This window comes from Bombus vosnesenskii, unplaced genomic scaffold, assembly GCF_011952255.1.
Source record: "Bombus vosnesenskii isolate JDL3184/JDL3185 unplaced genomic scaffold, Bvos_JDL3184-5_v1.1 scf7180000013301, whole genome shotgun sequence".
Classification (NCBI taxonomy): Eukaryota; Metazoa; Arthropoda; class Insecta; order Hymenoptera; family Apidae; genus Bombus; species Bombus vosnesenskii.
In genome coordinates, this window is record NW_022882950.1 from 193188 (window position 1) to 217841 (window position 24654).

The 24654-nt window shown below is 45.8% G+C and overlaps 1 protein-coding gene across 1 annotated transcript; it reads left to right on the forward strand.

Moving 5' to 3' along the window:
- Positions 1-3797: 3797 nt before the first annotated feature.
- Positions 3798-22869, forward strand: LOC117233946 (homeobox protein Hmx). Its single transcript, XM_033494686.1, has 3 exons — positions 3798-5677; positions 15813-16159; positions 20412-22869. The coding sequence occupies exons 1-3, from the start codon at positions 5085-5087 to the stop codon at positions 21248-21250; spliced, it is 1779 nt and encodes a 592-aa protein (XP_033350577.1). The 5' UTR covers positions 3798-5084; the 3' UTR covers positions 21251-22869.
- The last annotated feature ends 1785 nt before the right edge of the window (positions 22870-24654 follow it).

Genomic DNA, 24654 nt, shown 5'->3' on the forward strand with positions numbered 1-24654 from the left:
CCTCCCAACCTCTTTTTTCTTCTTTACCTGTCAGCTGCGTGTATCCCTCGTTAAAGGTATTATGTCACGGTTGTTCGACTCTGATCGATCTCTGTCGAGCGCCGCCTTGCCACGTTCTTCCGTCTCGTTCCGCCATTGTGATGCACGCGCGGGGGTGTCGTGTGTTATGAGTGTTCGATCACGCGATTAAGTTTCCCACTGAAACAACAGCCATCCAACCGGAAGGAACAATCGCGGTGTAACAACTCGAATCAACTCGTTCTCGCGTATAATACCTATGCAGCTATTTACGAAAATCATCTCTTTACGTATTCATAAGTGGAATATAATCTCCGATAATTTGAGAAACGAGCTTCATCAATTGCACCAAATTCCCAGCGCAATTAGCGTCTCTGCTAAAAACCAGCCTCTTCCGTATCCACGGCAGAGATCGGCCACGATCTCGTCGCCCGCTAAACGTGGTCGTCGATCGATCCTCCCGATCGATCTTCCAGGTGCACGTTGTCCAGAGCGAACGAGAGAGCGAGAGAGAAAGAGAACGATGATACGGTCGGCGCACGGTCTAATTACTCGGCAAAGCAGATTCGCGTTCCGGGGATAAAGGGCGGCTTCGGCACGATAATACAAATCGGCCGTGCAAAAACGGCCGGCAGAGGCCACGATCATTGTTGCGGCCCATGGTAAGAGTATAAATTTCACAGCAGGTCGGCGGGGCGACCGATTTCGGTGGCAGGCTCCGAAACAGACGAGAAAGAAGCATCGGTGGCCATTGAAGGACCATTGCGAAAAAGAATACCGATCCGTCTAACTGGTTGGAAGACGAAGGTAGAATGCGAGGAACAGAAGAGGAGGGACAGAGGACACGTTGCTAGAGGATGGTCGCAATATTCCAGGCGAAACTCACGCAGTTCGCGGATGACTGAGTAGTTCTGCCGGCAATATAATGGGACCCCCCGTGGTAGCTTACCTGCATCATCGACTAATCACGCCGGATAATAGGGAACAATGGCGCCCCCGTGAAAAGTGAAGCATACTCACCACTTACCTCCCTGTTCAACCACCACCCCTCTCTATCTTCTATCTTGCGGCGTCTTTCGTATACCGGATGGCTGTCTCGTTCTATGTCTCTCGGTAAACGCTCGCCCTCTCAGATCGTTCCCGCGAGTCTCTTTCTCTTTTCGCCTACGTTTACGAACACCTATCTCCGTCTCCATGCGGAAAGTATATAATCCTCTTACGCACCGAGCACAAAGTAAAATACGGACAACACAAGGCGGTCCGCTCCGTCGCATCGTGTTCCGGCCTTGCCGGTTACACGAAAGACTATTTTTTGGAGAATGGCATGGTCGATTTCGGAAATCGACGAGCTAAATTTGTAAATCCGTGAGGCTCTTAACTTTTTAACCTTTTTCACGATACATTTATTATCTATATATATTACATTCTTCTGTCGAGAGGAGAATTGAAATAAATCGTTACGATTACAAATTACAAAATAATTTAGAAGATTTTCGATCATTTGGTAATTCTTATACGGATTCACGATTTTTTTAATTGTCCTTTATAATCAGTTTTATATCGAATTTCTAGCATCGCAGGACAAAATGTTCTAGTAGCGAGAAATGCATTACTATAGACTATAGACGATAGATAAAACTACCCCATCAACATTGGCTAGAAAAAATTAAGCTTGCAAATAACGTGTCGAATAAACTATTTCATCGACAATTTTCTACGTAAAGCGTCGCTTTCACGAAACGCTGATACGATTAGAACGAATGTACCTCTCGATATAACCTCGTTATAGTACGGTGAAACTAGAGTCATTCCTTTGGTTCTTTCCGTTCGTCCCTCCGGAGGTTGGTCAACGGTTTCTCGTTACCTATGTAGGCGAAGGACCTCCGTGGGGTAACAGACACGTAAACGACGACACACAAACGGTCGTTGGTTCGCTTTGTCGTGCTTTAGACGGAGTTGCTCGCGAGACGAGAACGTACGCGTTTGACCCTTTTTACCGGGGACCGCTTTCCTTCCGTGGCGCTCGCCTACGCCGCTGGCCGTGTAATCATTCTCTCCTACTTTCGAGAGGCAGGCCGCGCTTTCACGCGGACGCTCGAATCGCTTTTGTGCCCTTCCGGCTGGATCCGCGGGAGGACCGGCCCATTATGCCACGCAACGCGCGCGTTTTGTTAACTTGGGGATGAAAGGGTCGTTAAAGGAGCCCTCCGGACTCGTTAGTCGGCCGTGCCTTCGGTGATTCTTCCGCAGAAAGAGGTGCGAGATGAGATCCGAAGCGATACTTGCTCCCTTTGTCGCGTAAATTACATGAAAAAATTTATTTATCGGGGAAAATTGCTCGTTAAAATGGTTTGCTCGGAATTTCTATCTCGGTCGCGTCTCTCTTGTGGGACGAAGATAAGGATGACGTGGACAAAGGCAGCGGAAGAGCGAAGAAAAAGCGACAGCACGATATCGGTATCATGATGGAATCGCGCGGTCCACTCTTAATTTCCGTCGCCTGGCGCTTATTTAACCCGGAGGGAGTATCGCGAAAGAGCGAGAGAGCCGGAAGACGACAGCGAGGCATGGATAGGGACGAGAGGACGACGAGGGTTCCTGACTCGGAACGAGAAACTCACCCCCGCGCGGCCGGCTACGTGCTCTCGGGGTATTTGCACGCGCGAATACGCGGCTCTGATACACCGACGCGCATAATGCATGTGGTTATAGAGAGCGAGAAAGGAGGGCCAGAACGGTGAAGAAAAAGAGGGAGCTAACGGATAGAGGTAACTAGAGGGTGGCGGTGGAAGGGAGAGAAGCAGTAGATTAGGTGGGTACATCGCGCGACTGCGGCGAGGACGTTGGTATAGAATAGCAGATATAGGTGTACGAGAACTACCATCGTGTGGCACACCGGTTAGGAAGAGAGAGCGAGCGAGTAGTCGACGAGGCAAGCTAAAATGGGCGGTTGGAGAGGGGGATGACTGAGGAACGCGAGCCGAGGGGTGAGAAGGGTGGCGAGCAGGGAAGGACAGAGGGAAGCACGGGGTAGTAGAGTGAACGGGGTGTCGAGGGGGGTAGGCTATAAAGGCTAATTGGTTAAAAGCTCACCGCTGGCTGCAGGCTTAAATCAAGATCTTGGAGTGTTATAATGGATAAGTAACACGGCGAGGCACGGCCACCAGCCAGCGGAGTTGTGTGTTATCCCCACCCCTTGGTTGGCTCTGGCAGAGTAGGTAGGTTCGGTGAGGCAGCGCTACCACCCCCATTCCGCGATCCGCAGGATCGTCGAGGGCGAGTATCTTTCGAGTTAAGGACGACGCGGCTCACGCGATTGGCCCGCACCTACGGCTACCCCCGTGCCGGATACACTCTGCCACGAGTCATCGATCGCGCCTCCACCCTATGAGAAATCGCGACATCCATCCCCCACGGTAAGCCATTTGCTCCGCCCCGCCCCCTGCCCCTCCAACAACGACACCCCTTCTGGCAACTTGCAGCTTAGCCATCCTCTCTGCTCCCCTCCAACGCGTTCGCCACCCTTCTATCTTCGTTCGTGTTTCATCCCTCTCGTTTCAACCATCCCTTCGGCCCGTTCGTCTGTCCTTCGGTAGTCGTCTATCTACCCGACGCGCAACACTACCACCCCGTGAGTCTCGGAGCGTGACTCCACGTTCTATCCTTCTTTACCCTCCTCCGTCTCCATCTTCTCCTCCTCTTTCTCTTTCTCCACCCTGCCTATGCTTCTTCTCTCTCTCTCTCTCTCTCTCACTCACTCACTCACTCTCTCTCTCTCTCTCTCCTTCTTCGTCGCTGTTTCTCGCTCGCACTTTCCGTCTCCGCTTCGCTTTCCCTACATCGCTCCGCGCGCTCCGGCTGCGTGCGCGAATGTTCGAGTAAGGCCCTCGTTCGTGTGACCTGTGGTTTCTCCGGCGTTTTCCTACCCTTAGTGCGAGCACAGTGCCCATCCGCAGTCCATCATTCGCCACGATACGCATTCGCGATTCTCGGCTACTTTCACCTCGTTGCTCGTGCTCACGGCCGACGATTTCCGCGAGTGGATGTCACCGTGTTGTTCCTACCGATTCTTCTAAACGTTCACCCTGTTGTGCGATTCACCGTGCATCTTCGTGCAAGAGTACTTGACCATGGTTCGTAAATCGTATAACGATGATCCGATCCGATCCAGTGGTAAATATTAAAAGAAACAAAGGAATGCGATCCATCGATCTTGCGTGGGGAAAAAAAAACAAGCGGAACACCGGCGAACGAGTGATTAACGATCAGTGGAAGAGAAAGTGACTCGAGGAAGTGACTCCGTGTTGCTCTTCGCGGTTTTACACGTACGGCAACGTCTCGCGAATAAACTAGCGGGTCGAAGAGGGGAAGAGAAGATCGGTTTGGGGTGAGGAAGAGAGGAGAAACGGCTACGTGTCAGGTTGGTAGGCGGTGGTGGGAGGAGGTGCTACCACAAGCGCACAATTACACACACACATACACACTCACACAAATACATTCGCCTGTATATACGCACAGTGTAACGCACACTGTGACGCGCGAATAAAGTCGGAAGGTGGTGGTGGTGGTGGACAGAGGTGGTTGAAGGACGAGAGGGGCGAAAGAGGGTGGCTCTGGAAAGGGTGGGCCTTCCAAGTGTCTTGTCTCCTATCATCCTGTCGTCCAGGGTATCGCTTACGAATGTCGCGCGATCGAGCGATCCGTCTCCGATCCAGCACGACCAGGGACGTTCTGCCATCGAAGGCGTTGCGACGAACCCGCTAGTCTACACCGTACAGTTTACCATTATCATCGTGTTACGCTCTCCGCTTGATATGCGACGCGAGCCGCGATTCGAACCGCTCCGCGTGTCGGATAGACCGTGTTCTGCCGTCGGACCGTCGGCGGAGGAGCATCCGATGCTCTTCTGACGGGACGAACGCGTACAACGAGCCGTGTTCAGTGGAACGGGTGACTGTTTGCTCGAATCGTGTGCCATTCCAGGGGAAACAGAACTCGAGACTGACGCGTTCCGTTCGGGGAACCGTGAACGTCGCTGGAACGGACTCTTTGGACGCGAGTCAACGATGTCTGGTGAAACGGAGATCGAGGTATCTGTAGTGTCCGAAGAGGATTTGGAACTGGAAGCTTCGAGGAGCAGCTCGACACCGGCGGAGTTGCTTCTACAAGAGAAAAACGGAAAATCTGGTTGTGGATTGAACAATCACCATTCCTTCAGTTTCGACGTAGGCAAACCGGCACTCAGGCCCGCGTGTAACCCTCAGTACACGTCCTTCAGCATCTCTAGCATCCTTGGAAGACCCGAGTCACCACCTATAGACTCTACATCGACGGTGTCCGCTGAAAGGCAATCGTCGGATGTCGACAGAGGCTCGCCATTGCCAACGACGAACGCTCAGAATTCCCAAAGAATCGGATCCTCCTGCGACAGCCCTGCGAGGGGTTTGTCCTCGCCTACGTCCTTGAGATTTTCCAACAATCAAAGGGGTGTCTCGTCGGTCGGTCACACGACAGACAACAGAAACAATGCTACTAACATGGGGATCGTATGTGCTACCAGTGCTACCAGCCCGGCGTCCACTTTCTCTCCACCCAGCGACGCCTCTACGAACCCTCTACTCGGTCACCAAGCGTCGGCCGACTTGGCGATGCTGTCGAGGTATGTTTTCCTCTCTATCGATCTGTTTCTTTTTTCACAGTATATGTCAATGTATTCAATGAAACTTCATGCCGTTGAACGCTGAACGTTGAATATTGTGCGGTTTCAGCGTGGTTAGTTTCGTAGTTTTCAGTGTACCAATTTTTCGTGGTCCACCGAACTGAACGGTCCCGTGGTTTGATGGATGCTTTGCGTTTCATCGTGTTGTTTGTGCGGCTGAGTTTTGCAATCGTGAAACGATTATCAAACAATAGCTTCAGCTGTGTTTGACAGTACCGCGTATTATAATAGGTCAATAAAAAGAATTTGAGTTTAGTAAAAGTTTTCGTGTACGCAAGGTGTTACAAAATCCGTTTAATCTCTCTGCAATCATTCGTCCCGTGATATTTTATCGTACGAAATGGACTAAGCGACCTTTTATTCTACCTAAATAATGCTATATCTGACTAATGATTTCTAAATTGCAAGGATCGTAAATCCAGCCGTCATCGTCGAAATGTAAACAGCCTCGAAACGCGCAACAATCGACTATTTACCGATAGTTCTGCCTCGCATCTCGTCCAAGAATAATTTAACACGTTCGTCGAACGAATGGCGTGTACGCGACGGTAGCATCTATTCGTTGCACCGATGTCGAATATAGTTTATACCAGTGGAACTATCATTTCGTGTTAATACGTCAACGCCATTAAATGCTGTTAGGTATCAATGTTTACTAATAAGGAATTAGTGCGCGCCATCAATTTTATATCTGCGGCGACTGCCAGCGCGATAACTATTTCATCGACGATCGCGCGTCGCCGCATACGATTAACGTCGATTGGCCACAATCAACGCAATCGATACGTGTATGCCAACTTTTTTTCTCCAATAACGCTATTTACTTTTAAAATCCTGCTTTTCGATTATCTTATCGAAAGAGTGTCGATATTATTCTCGTCTCTCCCTTATTTTCCCCAGATTTCACGGAGGGGAACGTCAACAACCGATCAAACGTGAAACGCGAAAGAAATTCGGAAGAAAGATCTTGATCAATTCAACTTTTTTTTTTCGAGGCATTGTGTATAGTGCTATTATCCCTGTTCGTGACGCAATAAATGGAAACGAAATTATTCGAATAACTTTCCCAAAGTGGCGTCGAAACCATCCGCAATGCTGTTCTCTGGTTTACCTTATTTTCTCAAAATTCATCGAGGGAAAAAGCCAGCTACCGTTTTGCACGTGAAAGGCAAGACAGACCCGTTAAAAAGATCTCGGTCAACTGCATTCTTCTACTGTTCGAGGATGTTCGACAGAGGACCATTATCTCTATTTAGGATGCCACAATTCAAAATACAGTTCTTCGAATAATAACACCATTAAAAATGATCTGAAACATCCAACCGAGAACCGAATATCCGAGCATCCGTGATCCAAAATCAGAAGACGATATTGGACGATGCGCAAGAATCAAACGAAAGATTTTCAGCCACAAATGAAATTTTCTTTCAGAGTGAATGCTCTTTTGGTGAACATACACAGGTCGTATGAATGGTATATATATGTGGACTTTGGTCGAAGGACAGAGTGGTTGGAGGTGGTAAGGGAGTGATAAAGTAGCGGAAAGAGAAACGCGTGGCTGCAGCTTCGGATTATATTATGTGGGAATGGACCGAGGGGTCCGTAATGGGCCTATTAGGCTGTCTCATTTAATAACAACCGTAGCAACAACCACCCTCTTACATTACTTACGTTACTTAGGGCCGTCCGGCTCTGTATCGGATATATCTCGGCAAGGAACTCGAGCCGGGCCAAGCTCAGCCACAAGGGGCTGCCAGAGACGAGGGAGGGTTCGAGATGATTTTATCAGATTTACACCCCCTTCCAATTGACGAGTCCCCGCTATATAACCGGCTGCTTGCTTACTTGCTTGCTTACTCGCTCTTGTAACGGTTCGATGCCTCCAATTGCTTGTTTTCCACCCGTTTACCATTTGATTAAGTTGCACTCGAACCAACGGTGCATCGGGACCCGCCACTTCGATCGAGAGAAAAGATTATTCCGGGGCACGAGCTTGTCACCACAAGGGGGTGTACTTCGATGGCGTGTCACTCGATAATTTTCCAGATGGGTAAAATAGTGGCGCGTTAAACGACCATTGCTGTGGTCCTCGATCTTCGAAACTGCTCCTGTGAAATGTTAGAATACATATCACGCGCGAAGAACACACGAGAATTTCTTGGTTTTGATATCGCTCGGACAATTCGGTAGATCTACAAATATTTTCAATGTCTCCGATAATCGATAAATCTATAAAATTCGACAAACGATCGAAGAATTATCTTTTGAACGATCAGTAGGATACAAAGAACATCCTTGAAATACCCCTCTGATGGTTTTCATGTCTTTTTAACGCGAGATTAAATTATCTCGTGTTGCGACATTGTTTGAGATACACGTTTGCGGTATATGTTCAACGAAGTCCATTCTAGAAGACCATTAGACGAAAACTAATTGCACCCCGTTCCGTAGAGTCTACGCCATGGAAGATCGAATATCAACGTAGGCGCGGAAAGTAGAAAAGAATCAATTAGGCAACGGGTGCATAATACATCAGCGGATGAGACGGCAGCGCGTAGTGGAAGTTAAGGAGCCTAAGGCTCCCGGGAGAAACGGCCACCTATCCCGTCCCGTTTCGGCCACCCCAGCGAGCGTCTTCCGCGCGGAGGAAGCGAGAGCAACACACGCAAGCGAACACACTTCTTGGTTTGATTTATTATTAAATCGCTGCCTACGGCATCCGAGTCTTGGCCTCACCAAGGTCGGCTAAGTAGACGAAAAGCTTGCACCGTGAAATCTTCCCCCGACCATCTCGACGCTTAACGTGCAACCCTCTCTCTCTCTCTCTTTCTCTCTTTCTCTCTCTCCCTTTGCTGAACTGATACGATAATAGCATTTCCAGGGAGGAAGAGATTTCAGCAGAAAGGATTCCCGTGTAGAATATTACCTGAATTAGCCGGTCCGTGAATTTACCTCGCATCCTTCTCCGTTTCGCCACATTTTTGCATATACACGCGTATAGGGGGTTGCAGAAGCGCGTTAACAGTTAACCCCCTGCCGCTACACCCTTCGATCTAAACCGTTCTCCGTTTTAAGGGATCAATTAAAAAATATGACGTGTCTGAAAATGATTTTGTATCAATATCTGCGCCGCGATCTGAAAGTCGTGAAAATTAACAATAGGAACGAGAGTCGGTTTATTAATTAACACGTCTTTGGTGGAAATTGGTTGATTGTTTGCGAGCGACGAATATTTTATTTTATAACTGTAAAAATAACGAGTCTAGAAAGCTCTTTTACCGCTATGAAATAACTAGATCGCGAATGCTTATGCAGAATATTTTTATGGACGCAACTGAAACGTATCCCACGATTTCTCCTGCCTCTATAACAAGATCCTTATCGCTTAAAGAACAATTAGACAGACTCTTATCCTGCTCCAAGGCAACAAAAATCCACAGAAAGAAGTAGCAAGGTCGAAAATAATTCAAGTTGTATCGAGTTGTCGTGTAGCGCGAAGCTATCAGGTTTAAAGAGTGGCAGGGGAGGGGGCGAGGCGGTAGGTGCGCGAGACAAAGCCGTATTAAAATTGATAATATCCCAGTGATGAGAGGTAGAAGCTCGTGTGTGCGAGCGTCGTCAGAGTCTGTAAATTAATCAGAAGGACGACGCGTAACAGAAACGCGTTTCTCGTTTATCTTCAACATTTTCCTCGCAGTCCAATCTAATTACCGCGTGTTTATCCCGGGAAACGAAGCGCAACAAATGTAACAGTATTCCGTTTAAAAAGAGGAAAAAGAAAGGAAAAACCATCAAAAAGAAAATAATAGAAGGAGATGGATAGACGAAGAGAGAAGGAGAAAAAATCTCGCACGAACACGGCATTGAAAACTGGCTACAGATACAGGAAGCGTCGTAAGGATGTATATCTGTATATGTCTATGTGCATACTATATTATATATGCGCTATATATATTTATTTTCTCCCTCTCGCCTACTCGTCTACTCTTTTAGCAATGGTGCAAAAGTCGCGCGGGCTCCTTTGCAAGGGAGCAACAATATTCAGTAACGTAACCGCAGGCATATGACGTCTATGCGCAAAAGATCTGGCCGGGATAATCCGCGACAGAGTCGGCCTCGTTAATTACAGCGCCGATGAATGATTCGTTAATTAGCGTGGGATCGTGCTGCAAGTTTCAAAGGAAGGTACGATAAAGCCCATTCTGTATGATCGCCCGTAAATTACAGCGTCGGAAACAAATGTGGAATGAACGGTAGCTGGGAATAGACCACGAATAATAATCGCGTCGAAACACAGTTTCTCTCCTTCTTTCCTTCCATCTATCTCTCCTTCTTTTTCCTCCTCCTCTTTCCTCCTCCGCCTTTTCCCGTTCTACCCCCTTTTTTCACGTTTCTCCCTCTCGTTTTTCCCTTCTCGGTTCTCCTCTCTGTACGTACGTGTGTCGTTTCGATTCGTTCCTCTCTCTACTCTTTCGGGCTCTCGTCCCTTTTATTCTACCGTTGACGCTGATGACGCCTCCGTTCTCTCGCCGAAATCGAAAATCCCGACTGAAACCGGGGAAGCATGTACTTTGGAATATTTCGCGAGTCTGGTCTTTTATGGGGATGATTGCGAAACGTTCAATTTCTGAAAGTTACTTTTGTTAGTATCCACGATGCATGATTTAACAGGTCGAATAATCCTATATATATGCAGCGTAAACTTAAATTTGTGGTACAATCAGGAACAACAAAATTGTGTATGTTAATACGTAAATTGTATGTATGTTATATAGAAATTATACGTAAATAATCTTAATTGTGTATGTAGCGTAACTTTGGTATAAATACGAGAGCTGTTAATCGCGTAAGATGAATTTTCGAGTGTCGAAAAACGAGCCAAAATTGCAGAGCAGTAGCTGTCGGCGCTATTCCATGTTTTCATGGAAATTGATTTCGAAAGCACGGATATGCAACCACTCCGGTATAAAATGCTATTTAAACGATCAGTCTACCGTTATTTATTCCGTTTGTACACCACAAGCAATACCGTTTGTTTAGAATCGAACAATTTTTATCCGATTCTTCGTTTCTTCGCTTTGTCATCGTTACGCGAATATTATAATATTTTTGGGAAACTTACGTTGGTGAAATTTCCTTAACATTACGAGTGAAATACGTATCCTGGAGGGTACGAGACGTCCCGTTCGAGGGTTAAACCGTACATACCGGAAACGGACAAGTTTTTAATGGGAGAAGAAATCTTAGCGGCGTCTGGCGTAATTAATTCCCCCTGGCGAGGAAAGGGTTTAATCCGCGAATGTATCCTGGTCTGGGTTTCTAAAGCCTGCAAGCGTCGCGCTAAAGCAATTAAGTTGTTTCCTTGAAATCCAGTGAAATGAAGTTGTCTCCTGTGTAAGCACAAGCATAAATCCTCCACTTGGCCTGTAACAGGCAGCCAGCGGAATGAAGCCAAGTAGCGGATTTAGCCGAGTACTTTGAAAGCCAATAACTCATTGTTGGGTCATCGTAATGACACTTTATAAGTCAGTACGTAACCATGAACGCTGTTAGGCAAATCGATAAAAAACAAAACTCGCTCCCTTATCGATACTAAGCAAAGACGCGATCTTTTTTTTTTTCAATAAGAATAGAGCACGCTCCCCTTGTCAATATCAAGATTCGCGCAATATTTTTGCATATGTTCCGCCAATAAAATTGAAAAGAAACTTCCATTGAAAAATGCAAATTCCTTTCAAATTATGGAGAACAAAAGATTCGTACGACTTTATTTCGAACGTTCTGGCATTTCAGGCCAATTCACTACCCTTCGCGAAAACCCTTCGTTCTCGTTTAACCACCAGCGGCGACGACGAATTAGCACAAAGCCTGGAGACGGAAAAAAGAGAAAAAAAAAGAAGAAAGATGAGAGGCGTGAACGATCGGTCTCCGAGCAGAGAGCTCTTAATTACCAACGAGGCTGTGAAACCCTTGCGCCGCGGAAATCGGCGAAGTTTCGAGGCGGTGTAAAGCTGTGCGGGAACGATTGGCCGCCATCGTGCGTAATCGACTTCTCCTTCTTCGGACTACGCACCGAAAACTACCTCCCCTAGTGTAACGGTACACGACAAAAACGTATCGGGTTACGGGCGATCGTTAACCACGGCATAAAGAGTTTATATTCGAGAATGCCACTTACTAGGCGCACGCTCGCCCTAGAACGCGCGCGCGCGCGAGTACCAGCGTACAATCGACGAGCAAGCGGGCGATATGACCGAGTAAAAAGGTGGGATAATAATCAATACAGAAAAAGGGATAATATATCCATTGAACTATGGCTGTATAGGGGAGAGTGAAGTTTAACGGACAAATTGGTGGAGGATCTGCACATCGAAGAATCAAAGCTTGACCATCGACCGGCTGTTGAATCGATACAGAGAATATCGTCGGTTTGACGTTCGATTCCGATTATATTCATCGTCGCGTTTCATCGAAGCCGTCCGTATCCGATTATGCCGGTGTGACTCGTAATCAACGAGTTTCTTTCTGTGGACATTCGATCGAGCCAATAAGATCACTGACCGACCAACGGGAAAGATCAAGTCGGAGAAAGAGAAAGAGATCGAAGAAGAAGAAGAAGAAGTGGATGGCGAGAAGAAAGAAAGGGATATGCCGTATTGAAGTTGTGCTGATAAAGTAGAATCGAAGGAAGTCGAGGACCCTCGTTGAATCGATCGAGCGAAGGAAGAAGCCGGAGCAAGAGGAGTCGCGCCCGTAGAAAGGAGAGAAGAAAGCCTCTGCTCACGGCCATTCATTCCGCTGGCTACCTAAGAAGACGTAAGCCGCGCAAGAATTAGGCAGAAAAAGGTGGAGCATGCTCCTCGAACGGCCGAGAGTGTTTGGTGTTTATACCTGGCTCCTTAGAAAACGGCCTCCCTCCAAGTAGATGCTTACAAACAGGCGGTTGTCAGATTTCTTTTATCTTTCCCGGGGCATCTGTATGGCCGATGCCCCCGGCAGCTACTCCTCTTTTGCGTTTTCTTTTTCTTATACCGCAACTAGCCGCGTCGACCACCCTATCAGTTATCGATGCGAGACAACTGGAATTGCGTGCTTCTCTCACTGTGACTTTCTTCGGGATTCGTCGAGAACGTTCGTGTAGTAATTACTTGCAAGCAGAGTTGATCTTTGCGTTGAAATTTCTTATAAATGCATAAATATCTGCAGTCTAAGTGTATAACCCAAGCTCTGCAAACATTTCCACGCACAGTGGCGACGAGACTCTCGTTAAAATCAATTTCAACTATATTCGAACAAACATCGGGAACATCAAATGAGAAACGAGTGTCCCTGAACAGTTCTCGACAACTCCGAACGATTAAGGAATCCCACCGCAAGCAGCGTGTCGACTCGACAAGCTTCGACCGTCGGAGGATCGGTCGGCGATCGTCGACGAGCATAAACCAAGCCGGAGGAAAAGTGCATCGATTCGGCGATCAGAGATCGTAGCTCGTGGCCGGACTGAGAGGGAACGAACGAGTCATGAACAACGGGGGAGCTGGTATGGCTTCCGAATCGGTGGGCTTCTTGCCGTACCGGCTCCCGACGATGTGTTCGAACCTACATTTCTGATGACCAACTAAATCGCCGGCCGCAAATCGCCGCTAGAGCGTTAAGTTCTCTCTCTCTCTCTTCCTCTCTCTCTCTCTCTCTCTTTCTATCTCGATCTCTCTATCTCATTTCTCTTTCGATCCGAGCGCAACGTCAAGCGTTCGCAGCTGCACTTAACGCTGATCAGGAATAACGATCGCCGGGCTGTTACACACGACCCGGCAAAATGGCCGGTATAATTGAGAGCTCTCTGTTTCGGGAGCAGGGATCCGCCCTGAGATAGTTAGACGTTGGCAGCTCTGTTTGCGGTAAGATCTAATTAGAAACTTCTACTTGAGTACCATTGAAAAGTATCGCTGTTATTATTCGAGGATAGACATTAACGTTGGGAAGTTTGAAGTGGCAGCAGCTTTGCTAGTCCTTTGTCTTAGTAAATTTCCATTGAGCTACTGGAAATTTTTCGTAGTTCAACTAATATGGAAAGTGAAAATAATCAAACCGCGTGGATGTACGAAGAATGGAAGAGTTCGACGCTCTCGATGAAAGTTTAGTCGAGATAATCTATAGAATGGAGTTCTAATTGTAGTTGAGACCTTGCATGCGTCGGCAGCTCGAGTTGCAGCTCACGAACCCAAAACTCAAGGAGCAATTCGGTTGCGTGTACATTGAAAAGCGAAAGCTGTAGAGCGGCTGTGCTCCAGCCGTGAATATCCTCGCCGAGATCAGCACTTAGGAGAACGTAACCTTCCATTTACAAATATCCGGATTTGGGGATTTGCCCCTGGTTTAGACAGGTTTAGGTATCACTACGAGCTCCATTTACCTTAATCTACAATTAAGAGCACCTCCAAGAACCCGGTAACAAAGAGCTCTATTTACCAGAAAACTAGCAAACGGCGGATATTCGCTCTCCGCTCAAACCTTCGTCCGAAACCATCATCCAAATACGATCCACCCTAACGAGTTATCATCTTCACGATTTTACTCCGTTCTACACGTCGTTTCTTTTTACTCTGCAAAAGTCACGTACATCCAACCACTCGATCGCTGAACAATCTTCAATTAGTCACAACCTACGATTCCATCGATCATCTATTTCATTCGCGAGATCTATTATGCCCAATTCTCCATTCACGCTCTCGACTTCCGATCACAGGCAACGAATAAAAGAATCCTCGACGAAGGTAAACCGATTCATCGGAATCCCGTAAGCGGATTTTCACCGTTAATAACGAGGCTGTACAAACAGCGAGCCATGGCTGGTGTCATTGTTGGGCACGGCTCGCGTCGCCCTTAATGGGCATAACTCTCGAAAAATTCCTTTGCTTCGTAGCAAAGATCGAGCAGACGTTAATGGCTTTCGGAAGATCGCGAAGAATCGGTTGCACGAAGAGAATGGTTTGGTCTTTTTTCGCGAGTAACGCAACAAGAAAGAGAATGGAGCTCGTTTTCGACGAAACGGCCGTGGACCGGATAAATGGGTTTGGAACCGTTTGCCGGTTTTTCGAGCGCGGAAACGAAGGGAGAGAGGACCAGGTTGAATCGTGGCCGACGCCTCGGACACGGCCACGTTCCAACTGTGTAAAGCCTCGCAACGCTCGCATTCAGCCACGCTTCAACCCGCTGGAAACGCGGCCGCTGTGTTTTAATCCCGCTGTTTCCCTCCTTTTTTTTTTTAGCGTTGTTTTATTTAGAGCGCGGCTTTAAACGGCTCGCAACCGGCGCAAACATTTCGCTAACGGTTTCACTTTTACGCCGCTGCGCCCCGAAATGATCCGGCAGAGCTAACTCTCGGTGAAACGTGACCGATCCTACGCGAATGCTTCCGGGTTAATCGAACCCATCACAACCACCCTTTAATCCCAAATTCTTCGATTTTTTCCGTTCTGCGGAGTAAATGTCTTCAGAAATGTTTTGCGCATGAAGGATACGAGATTCGAGGACTTTTTTGTAAATTCTGATAGGATGAGACTCGTGCGATCTTTATAGTAGCACGGCGTCACTGGACGATGTCAATCCCGAAATGTTAAGATTACTCTGCTAATTATGACTGGCGATACAACTAAAATCCTCTTTGCTATTTTCTTTTTAAACAAGCAGCGTATTACGAAAAATAAATTGAATCTTTCTCGAAAATAAGTAAATCAATCTCGATCACAGACTTTGTACAATCCGTGAAAAACAATTACGCGATCCTCGTGACATTTATAGCACCAAAAACTAATTAAAGAAAGAAGCAATCGTTGGAAAATCGCATGTCTCTTAAATCACAATTAATTCCTTCATGGACGAACTTCTTATAACCAGAGGAAGAGAGAATTGTTTTTTATCTTTCAGTGATAGTCGCTTGAAACACATTTATTAACTATACGAGATACACGATACTAGAAAATATTCGAAGAAAAATGATCGACACAGTTTTAGCCACTGTATCTTTGCGTCTTTTGATGCGATGTTTGAACTTTATCGAATCTTCCGTTTTCAGATTGGGCCTGATGTCGTCGTTGATAGCGGGCCGATATCCGGTCGGAATTGGCGTCGGCGGCGTGTTCTTTCCGTCGACGTTGCAACACCTTCACCAACAACAGCAACACCAACATCACTCGCGGTTGGCAGCCGCTTCGTCGGCCTTGAGCAATGCCGTTCAGGTCACCGGCCAATCGGATATCGTCGATGCCGACGGCATCCGTGGCGTTCTACCCGGCGGCGCCGGTTGGCCGTTTCCATGGAGGCCGACGCACGGTCTGCAGACGCTAGAACATCCGTCGCCGAGCGACGTCGTCGGCAACTTGAGCCGCGTTAGTCCTGCTTCCGCGTCCTTTCCGCAAAGGGGTGAGTCTCCAATGCCAAGAATCAAGAATTCTACCACTAGGCAAAAATTTGGATATAGTCTTTAATTAGGAAACTGAAAGTAATTCTTGAAGTTGAACCAACAATTCAAGGTACCCTTCTTAGTGTCACTAAGCGATAGGTGATGGACGATAGTTCGGATTAAATTGATTAATTTTAGAGTATTAGTTTACTTTTAAAACAAATAACGTTATCTCAGTTTGTATTCTATATTCGATTCTCGAATTGAAATCGATGTAACAGGACAAGGGCATACTCGTTTATCCTTGATACATTCACCCATAGATGAATGATCCGATTAGGAACCATTTCACCAGACATCCACTTGTATCGAATATACATATACTCGTACAAATATTCTACAAACATTCTAGTAGTATGATTATGCGTGAAATCGTGTCGACTTGTTGAATCATAAATTTAGGCTACTCGTGCGTGATAGAGGCTTGTAAACATTCTCGTGCGGAACAACTCGTTGATTGAAAATCGTGCGCTCGCTCTACCTGCAAATAGACCGTTGAATGAACGTGGACATCAACGATGCATCTATCGTTGCACATCAATCCCAAATTGCGCGGAGAGAACGTGATCGATTGATTGACATAATTTCTTGCAAACGGCCTGTTTGTACACCGACAAAACTCAATTATCACGGTTGAAAGAAACAATCCTCTTCCTGTAACTTCTGACTAAATCGTCGATTTTTATGCGAGGTAGAGGGCACAAAAGTGACGTACTGTTTGGTTGCAAGGAAGTATAAATAAGGGATGTTTTACGAGAGAAATTGATCCGCAATGAAATACACTTGGGAAGATGAGAATTCGCGAGTATCGTAAAAGAAACTGGAAACGGTATAAGAAAAAGAGAAAAGGGCAAGACGAGGGCTCGTACGCGTTGTACGTAAGTGTATAAACGCGAGCGTGGACGTCGACGAGTACGGCTTCCACGGCTTCCACCACGACAAACCAACGTCGATCGCCTTACCCGCCGATCGTTTTACTCCTGCCACTTCGCCAAAATACTTGGCAGCCTGCTAGATGACGACCGTTTGCACCTACGGCGAGACCTGCCGCTGATAGTTTCGTAAATACCTCGTCGCTTTCACATTCTTCGATCGTTATTCTAGAAAACATTTCACGTAACGCGTAACATGTAACAGTTGACATTCTAAAATACCTTAAATTCTGTTCTTAGCATCTTGACAAAGAAATAGAAAAGGACAATAGGTCAAGATTTACATAGAGATCGAGATTTATGAGAAAAATTTCTAAGTCTTTTATAAAACATGCTTTATCTACACAAGATATTCTTCGTGTGTAAATCACAGAAAAATGATAATCTTTTACATGGAAGATGTGTAAATTTGAGGTAAACTGGAACAGTCGAGGAAACTGTAGGTTTTCTGAGTTAACTGATAGAATGGAGGCGCGAAACACGAGATGTTTACGATGGATTTGCGAGATCGCGGTACAACCAACTCGATGAGTCGAGTTTCGCATGGACATGGAAGGCGCGAAGGACCGATGCAGAAACGACAAATATTTCATTAGAGCGGTGAAACACGGCTACTCCCGATATCTGAGGCAATTATATCAAAATGGATAAATAGAATATTAATTAGCGGATTATCAATCGACTAAATATTAAATGCAACGGCCGGCCGAGATGAATAGCTCCAATTGATTTATCGAATTCATTGGCCAAAGACAATTTATAGACACATATTCTCGGCCCGGTTGATCGACGATACCGAAAGGGATATCTCTGCGATTCTGTTTCGACCGATGCCAACGACGAAAACGCTTTAAAGGATCGGTTAATTAACGCGTTTAGCATATGCCAAACCGTTTTCACCAACATTCAATGATCGTCCGAATAAATAGGACGATTTGTGAAATTATGCTGGCGCGCGTGGATTCGTCACTCGCCATCATGCTAGTAATATCGCGTTCCATAATTACCCAGTTGAAACCGTAAAACGAAGATTAAACTGCAGACACCGTTTCCTACTCTAATATGCTAATTTCATCGTTATTATATAATAGCCTCTTTATCGTGAAATTAAATCAAACGAATTTAGACTATGAAAACACTTTGGATTCTTTCCAATGAATCTTCGATTTTTATCTGTTGAGATATGTATAATTTTCTGTGCTGGACTAGGTTAAATACGTAGTAGAGATACTTGTATGTGAGTGTCGGTGTGTGGAAGTATGTGTGGCTGCAGCGTCTCGAAAACAAAGGAATGTAAACTCTTCAATCAGTTAAGAGTCGGTTAAGAGTCGGTTAACAGTCGGGTATAGAAGAAAGTGCTGAGATGCGTCAAGTGTGTATCGATGAATATATAAGGAATCGTTCATGAAATAAATATTTCATTATTTTAATATTAATCCTCAGTATAAATTTAGTGTTTCTATAACATTATTTCGGCTTCAAAGATCCACAATTTTCAACATTATCATTTGCGAAAATACTTGTAGCGGCACACGAGCTGCAGGACAATTCAAATCATGTTGTTGTTTTGCCTCGGAGTATCAATATCGTTAGGATACACGTAATGTAAGAATAAATAAACTGCCGTCAAAACAATGTCGCCGCTACGTGCAATCGTCGAACAAAGACGAATTTGAATTTTCCGACTCTCCCCCGACCAGTGTAAATAAATGGACGCGATCGTAAGGAAGACAGTTATCAACCAGTTATCAGTTAGTCGCGCGAATCAATATCAGAGTTATCAACGAGTTGTCAGCGATTATATTTAGCGATTATACACTGTCTTGACGAATCCATTAGTACAAGCGTCCTTCTGTACTTATTTATTTAACATTTTAAGTATACTTGATGGTTTCAACAACGAACAATCTCGTCTAATGAATCTCACGATCAACCACTCTACACATAGTACTGTACATACTTGTTGATTTGAATTTTTTTAGGTCTATGATAAATTAGTAGATTGCGGATGCTTATGCAAATTCATATTTTTATGAGCAGGGCTAAATAGAAATTTGTTTCATCCTCTAAATGATATAACGAGTTCTTTACTTTGGATATTTCGTCGTATTTTTGCACATCATGCATGTTGTGTATATTTCTGCACGTTTAAATTTCCCAAGCAGTCTACCAATTAGTTAACACCGTGGCTACTAAATTTTATTTTCAGCGTTACTAAAATTATGCCAACACTTTTAACAAAAATAATGCTTTCTTTCGCTAAAATACAGTCACTTACAAGGATCTCCGTACGTCCCATAAAAACACCGTTTTTTTATTTAAATACACCATGTGTCACGACATATTTATTTCTCAATATACGTAAAACAGCTCTTGCTTGTCTTACCACAGAACATACTAACTTCGCAGGGGAATTTTGTAACATTATATTTTAGTAAAAATGACCTCTTCATGAACTATACAAAAGCTTTTATAAATGACGGTATTAATGTACTAAACTACTTCCTTCATACCGTTTTAATTGTAATAATCGATGTAGGATATATTTAGGTATAATTAGATATTGGTAATTTTAATATTAAATCGCAACTAAAACTGTTTCATAACTTCCGTCGGAAGCGCGGGACAATTTATAGCGCGGTCGTTGGCGATAGTATCCATTTAGACTCTTGCATTCGCCACAATGACAACGAACTACCGATCATCACTGACATTGGAAGCATATGTTTCTATTACGACATGCGTGGCCGCCTATCGGGAAAATTGAGGCGTTAATCGGTATCGATGAGCAACCTCCTGCGGCTACCAAAAGCCAACGCATTATCTTATCCTGTCGCTACTTTGCATCGATTATCGTCCATTCTAGACGACAAGATATTCAAGCATCCGCTTTTACAGCTTCCCCTTTACGACGGAATCGATTCTCGATTATAGAACGACGATTTCAATCTTACTCGGAAACTTTGGAATTGGGTTCCTCTTATCTTATTACTCAAAATCAAATTCTTACAATGTACGCTATCGCCTACCGATATTCGATACAAACCGAGTGTCTTTCGCTGCTTCTGTTTCCATTCAGTTTACTACAAATTTTCGTCTTGTAATTGGCAATATCGAATAAAGGAAAATTTTGTCCCAGTTTTCCAGTAAATGTAACGAGTAGGTGTCCTTATATAATACTTACGGTCGGCAGTGTATATAACTGTCCGAAGGCTACCAATTTTCGACAGACCAAGGAAGGCTAACAATTTTCAAGCAATCATATATCATTTTCCTGCAGACGACCTGGACGACGAGAACGGGGAGGAGCGTCTGCACCGGACACGGAGTCCGTCGACGGGCGACGAAGGACACGACGATCTGGGTGAGCAGGACGACTGCCCGGAGGCGGATGGCGAAGGGGAATCCACAAACTCGACGAGTCTTCACGGTGGTAGCGGCGGTGGCACAGGGAATAGTGGAGGTGGTGGAGGCGGTGGTGGCGGTGGGCAGAACAGCGTGCAAGTTGGCGTAGATGGTCGCGACTCCAGCAGCATGAAACGAAAGAAGAAGACGCGAACTGTGTTCTCGCGGTCGCAGGTGTTTCAATTAGAAAGCACGTTCGACATGAAACGCTACCTTTCGTCTTCTGAACGCGCCGGTCTCGCTGCAACGTTACGGCTGACCGAGACTCAGGTGAAGATCTGGTTCCAGAATCGTCGTAACAAGTGGAAAAGACAACTCGCTGCCGAATTGGAGGCAGCAAACATGGCGCACGCGGCGCAGAGACTAGTCAGGGTGCCGATACTGTATCACGAGGCGTCCGCCGGAAGCGGAACGTCCGGCAGTGTCTCGGTGTCGGTCGCTGCGCCGCCGGTCGCCGCTGCGCCAGCGTCGGTCGCCACGTCGGCGCTCTCCCACTCGGTCGGCGTAGGAGTCGGCGTCGGTGTCGGCGTCGGCACCTCCTGCCCCCCTACCACCGCCCAGTCGATCTTCTACTCCCATCACCATCAGCACCACCATCATCACCCGGCTCACGTGCAGGCGCACACTCTCCTGCCCCACCAGGTACACCCACAACCGCCGCCACCCCCGCCGCCGCCGCCTAACGGCCAACCACCCCAATCCTCTTCGCAATAACACCGTCCGGCTCACGAGACCGTCGGCCCGCTGCAACCAACCACCGCCGACACCGCGGTCTCCCTCTCGCGACTCGCCTCGATCGCCTTGTCCGGATAAGCGTTTTCTTCTGCCGTTTCGGTCATCTTGGATCGTCGATCGTGCGAGCTTGATCGAGCCAGGTAGAGTCTCTTCTTTTCAACGTTTCCTTTTTCGTCAATTACACTGATTTTTCAGTATTCTGGCATCAGTCTTGTTTTAAAAGTTTACTGGAAGTCGGTAGATTAGAGAATATCTGTGATTCGATATTTTATCACGATCAGATCTTACCGACGAGAGGAGAAACTTGACAAAATTTTATCATATATTTTCTACCATCTTTGTTTCTCCTTATTCGGTTTAAAATATTTAATCACAATTACGTAACACTCTATACGATATAACTTTACTTAGAAGATAAAGAACACGAGAAACTTCAAATATTACAACATATCTTAAAAAATGAAAAAACGCTACATGGGAAATTGTAACTGAGAAAAACAGTTATTTGAACTATACAAAAGAATATCACTCGGATCTTTAGAAAAGGAAGGAACAAAACGATCACCGAGAGTTAATGCAAAATGATAGAATTTAAAGTAAAAGAATTCGCCAACAAAATAGCCGGACGATTTTAAAAAAACAGAGAGAGGTTTAACCGAAACACGATCTGGCTTGTTCAAGCTATCCGAAAGCTTTTCAACATCGCTGGAATCGCGGGTTTGGCTCGTTAAATTCCGGCACGATCGATGGCTCTCGAGTCTCCGTTTCAGCAACGAAACGATCTCGTTTTATCCACGTTCGTCGCGCCACGTCTTTCAATTGCACGTTCCAAGCCCGTGTACTAGCATCCGCGTTCCGTTCCAAGCGACGATGCATCGAAACGCAAGAGGACAGGATCGTCACGGTGTCGGAGGTTGGATTTTTCGCCGCGGTTCAACGCGACTGGCGACTTCCGGCAAGTCGAACAATTGTAATATAAGTATGTATCTAGTCTGTCAACTTGTCGATAAGAAACTGCTCGTGGAACGATTATTAAGAATATTTTGTCGATGAGCGCAGGACAAACACAGTTCTGTCCTTCCCTCTGTTTCTATAGCTGTCTGGCTCACTTTATGTCTTTCTATCGTTTCGTTTATACGCTTTTCTAAATACGTGACACGAAACTTGTTTCTACCGTTAACACAAATTTTAATTTCTTTCTTTTCCTTAGTCTTCTTTCTAATCGGGAACGTTGCAAACACGAAACGAGAAATCTCAAAGAAAAATGTAAATGTAACCGCTATGAGATTGTAACTAATTGTTAGATACACCGTAAGACACAGGCAGGGTTCCTACGACATCATTCTACCTGTTGTGATAAGTATTTAAACGATTAATTTTATTAAACGAACGGTATAGTTACGAAATACCGGCTCTCTCCTCTCCTTCGCATTGTATATCTCTCCACCTAATCTATAGACGTCAATTAAAGAAAATGGAAAGCAAAGCACACCGCTTGTCGCGTCGTGTTTTGTACGGACGTTTGTGATCTGAGATTCACGCAGACTATTGTACAGCTGATCGTTTCGTAATCGCTAATAATGATCGTTGAACCATAACGTAACAGTCCACGTCGTTCAACATCCCATCTCTCACGCATCATCGTCCCTTTCCACGCGTGTTTTTGTCCTGAATCTTACAAATATTGAGTTGCAGACATCAAAAAATAATCAAATTTCAAGGGTAGAAAAAATCAGCCATCCATCGTTTAACGCTTCGAGCGAAAATCGACGATACTTCGGATGTACCAACAAAGATGAAAAGTTAAAAAAATATCGAACGATCAACGAAATATCTTCGAATAAGACCGCGAATATTCATGATCCCGTGGACGACTTAACACACCGTGGAACATGTCGCTTCTCGGCAAAGTCAACCGACGTTTTCCCACTAGAATGCCTATGTAACCGAGTCGTCGTGAAGTGGAAAGTGCTCGATAGACCCTCGTCGATTGTCACCGCCGTACCCGGTTCGTATTGTACTCTGTGTTCTATCGTTTAATCGTTTCCTGCGTTCTTGTTGAACATTCTGAAATGCGTTGATTTCGAATTTCCTGAAAGCCAGAAGTAGCTGTGAAATGCGCGACTTCGTTCAGTGAGACTGTTCCCGGAGTGGAGACCAGAAAGTTTCGAAGGCTACAGACGAGAAAAAAGTTTCGTGGTTACGCTTTTACTAGACGTAATTTCATTTCCTTCTCGTGTTTGGAAACATAAAAATTCCAACTGGGATCGTGAATTTAATTTCAAGTTACACACATCCCGATGTAAAAGTAATCCCGATGAGTATGTATAGCCACTAAAAAATACCACAATGGAAACGGGAATATGAAAGAGGGTTAACCAGACATCCCTCAGATATTCCCAACAATTCCTCCCGATCAATGTCTCCATCCCGCGATCGTCTCCAAAGACAGATAAACCCAGACCGTTCGCGCAAACACGATCAAAGAGTATAGAGGGGCGGAACAGGGCGGTTTCGCGAGGATATCCGGCGAACGGGCGACACAGTTTTAGCGCTGTGTAGAATGGCGATGCTGTGTCAGGTGGTTCACAGGCACGTTCAGCCGATTCATCGTCGCTTTCGAGGAGAAAACGTCGAGGCGCCATTGGTGGATGTCGACCACGAGGGAGCAGGAACGACAATGCGTTCGTACCGCCGTGTTTCTCTGCATCTGCACACACCGCACAGCATCCAGAGTAAGTACGCGCACGTAAGTACGTGCACTTCAATCATCGTTCTCACAGGCCGTCGCGCGCCATCGCGCGCCATCGCGCCTTCGCCTCTTTTTCGCCTCTGATCTCTCTTTCTCTGCGAGAACCTTTCATCCACCGAACGATTACATCCCCCACCTCCAACCTCCTCCAACCTCCCAAACGGCCTCCGTGTCCCTCGTTTTAGTTTTATTCCGCTTGCACACGTTGCCCTTTTCTCTGCTCCGCGCCCTCTTTACCCGACGTTTACCGTTTTCCTTTCTGCGATACCCGGTGTCCTTTCGCGCCTCAAACCAACCAGGGACTCGATTATATCGAGGCTACTGTCTGCGTATCTCGATCTGCATCCTTGCGATTCCTGTCTCCAACCTCCCCTCTCGACCAGCATCCTCCCGAAGATGTGTTCCACGAATGATAAATCGTTTTACAAGTAGATCGCCGATGTTTATGCATTTGTAGGAAGTTTAAAGGTGGACAAATCTTGCGTATAGAATGTCGAAAGTATAATACTCGTTATAGTATTCAGTGGGTAAAACATTTGTATATGTAAGTTGTACGTTTTTAATTTATATTTGTAGAAATACGAATTTGCATAAATATCGGCGATCTATTCATATGATTTTCACGAGGGTA

Coding starts and splice junctions, on each gene's coding strand:
- LOC117233946 (XM_033494686.1), top strand. CDS start 5,085: ATGTCTGGTGAAACGGAGATCGAGGTATCTGTAGTGTCCGAAGAGGAT. Junction 5,678..15,812: donor GACTTGGCGATGCTGTCGAG/GTATGTTTTCCT, acceptor TTCCGTTTTCAG/ATTGGGCCTGATGTCGTCGT. Junction 16,160..20,411: donor CGCGTCCTTTCCGCAAAGGG/GTGAGTCTCCAA, acceptor ATTTTCCTGCAG/ACGACCTGGACGACGAGAAC.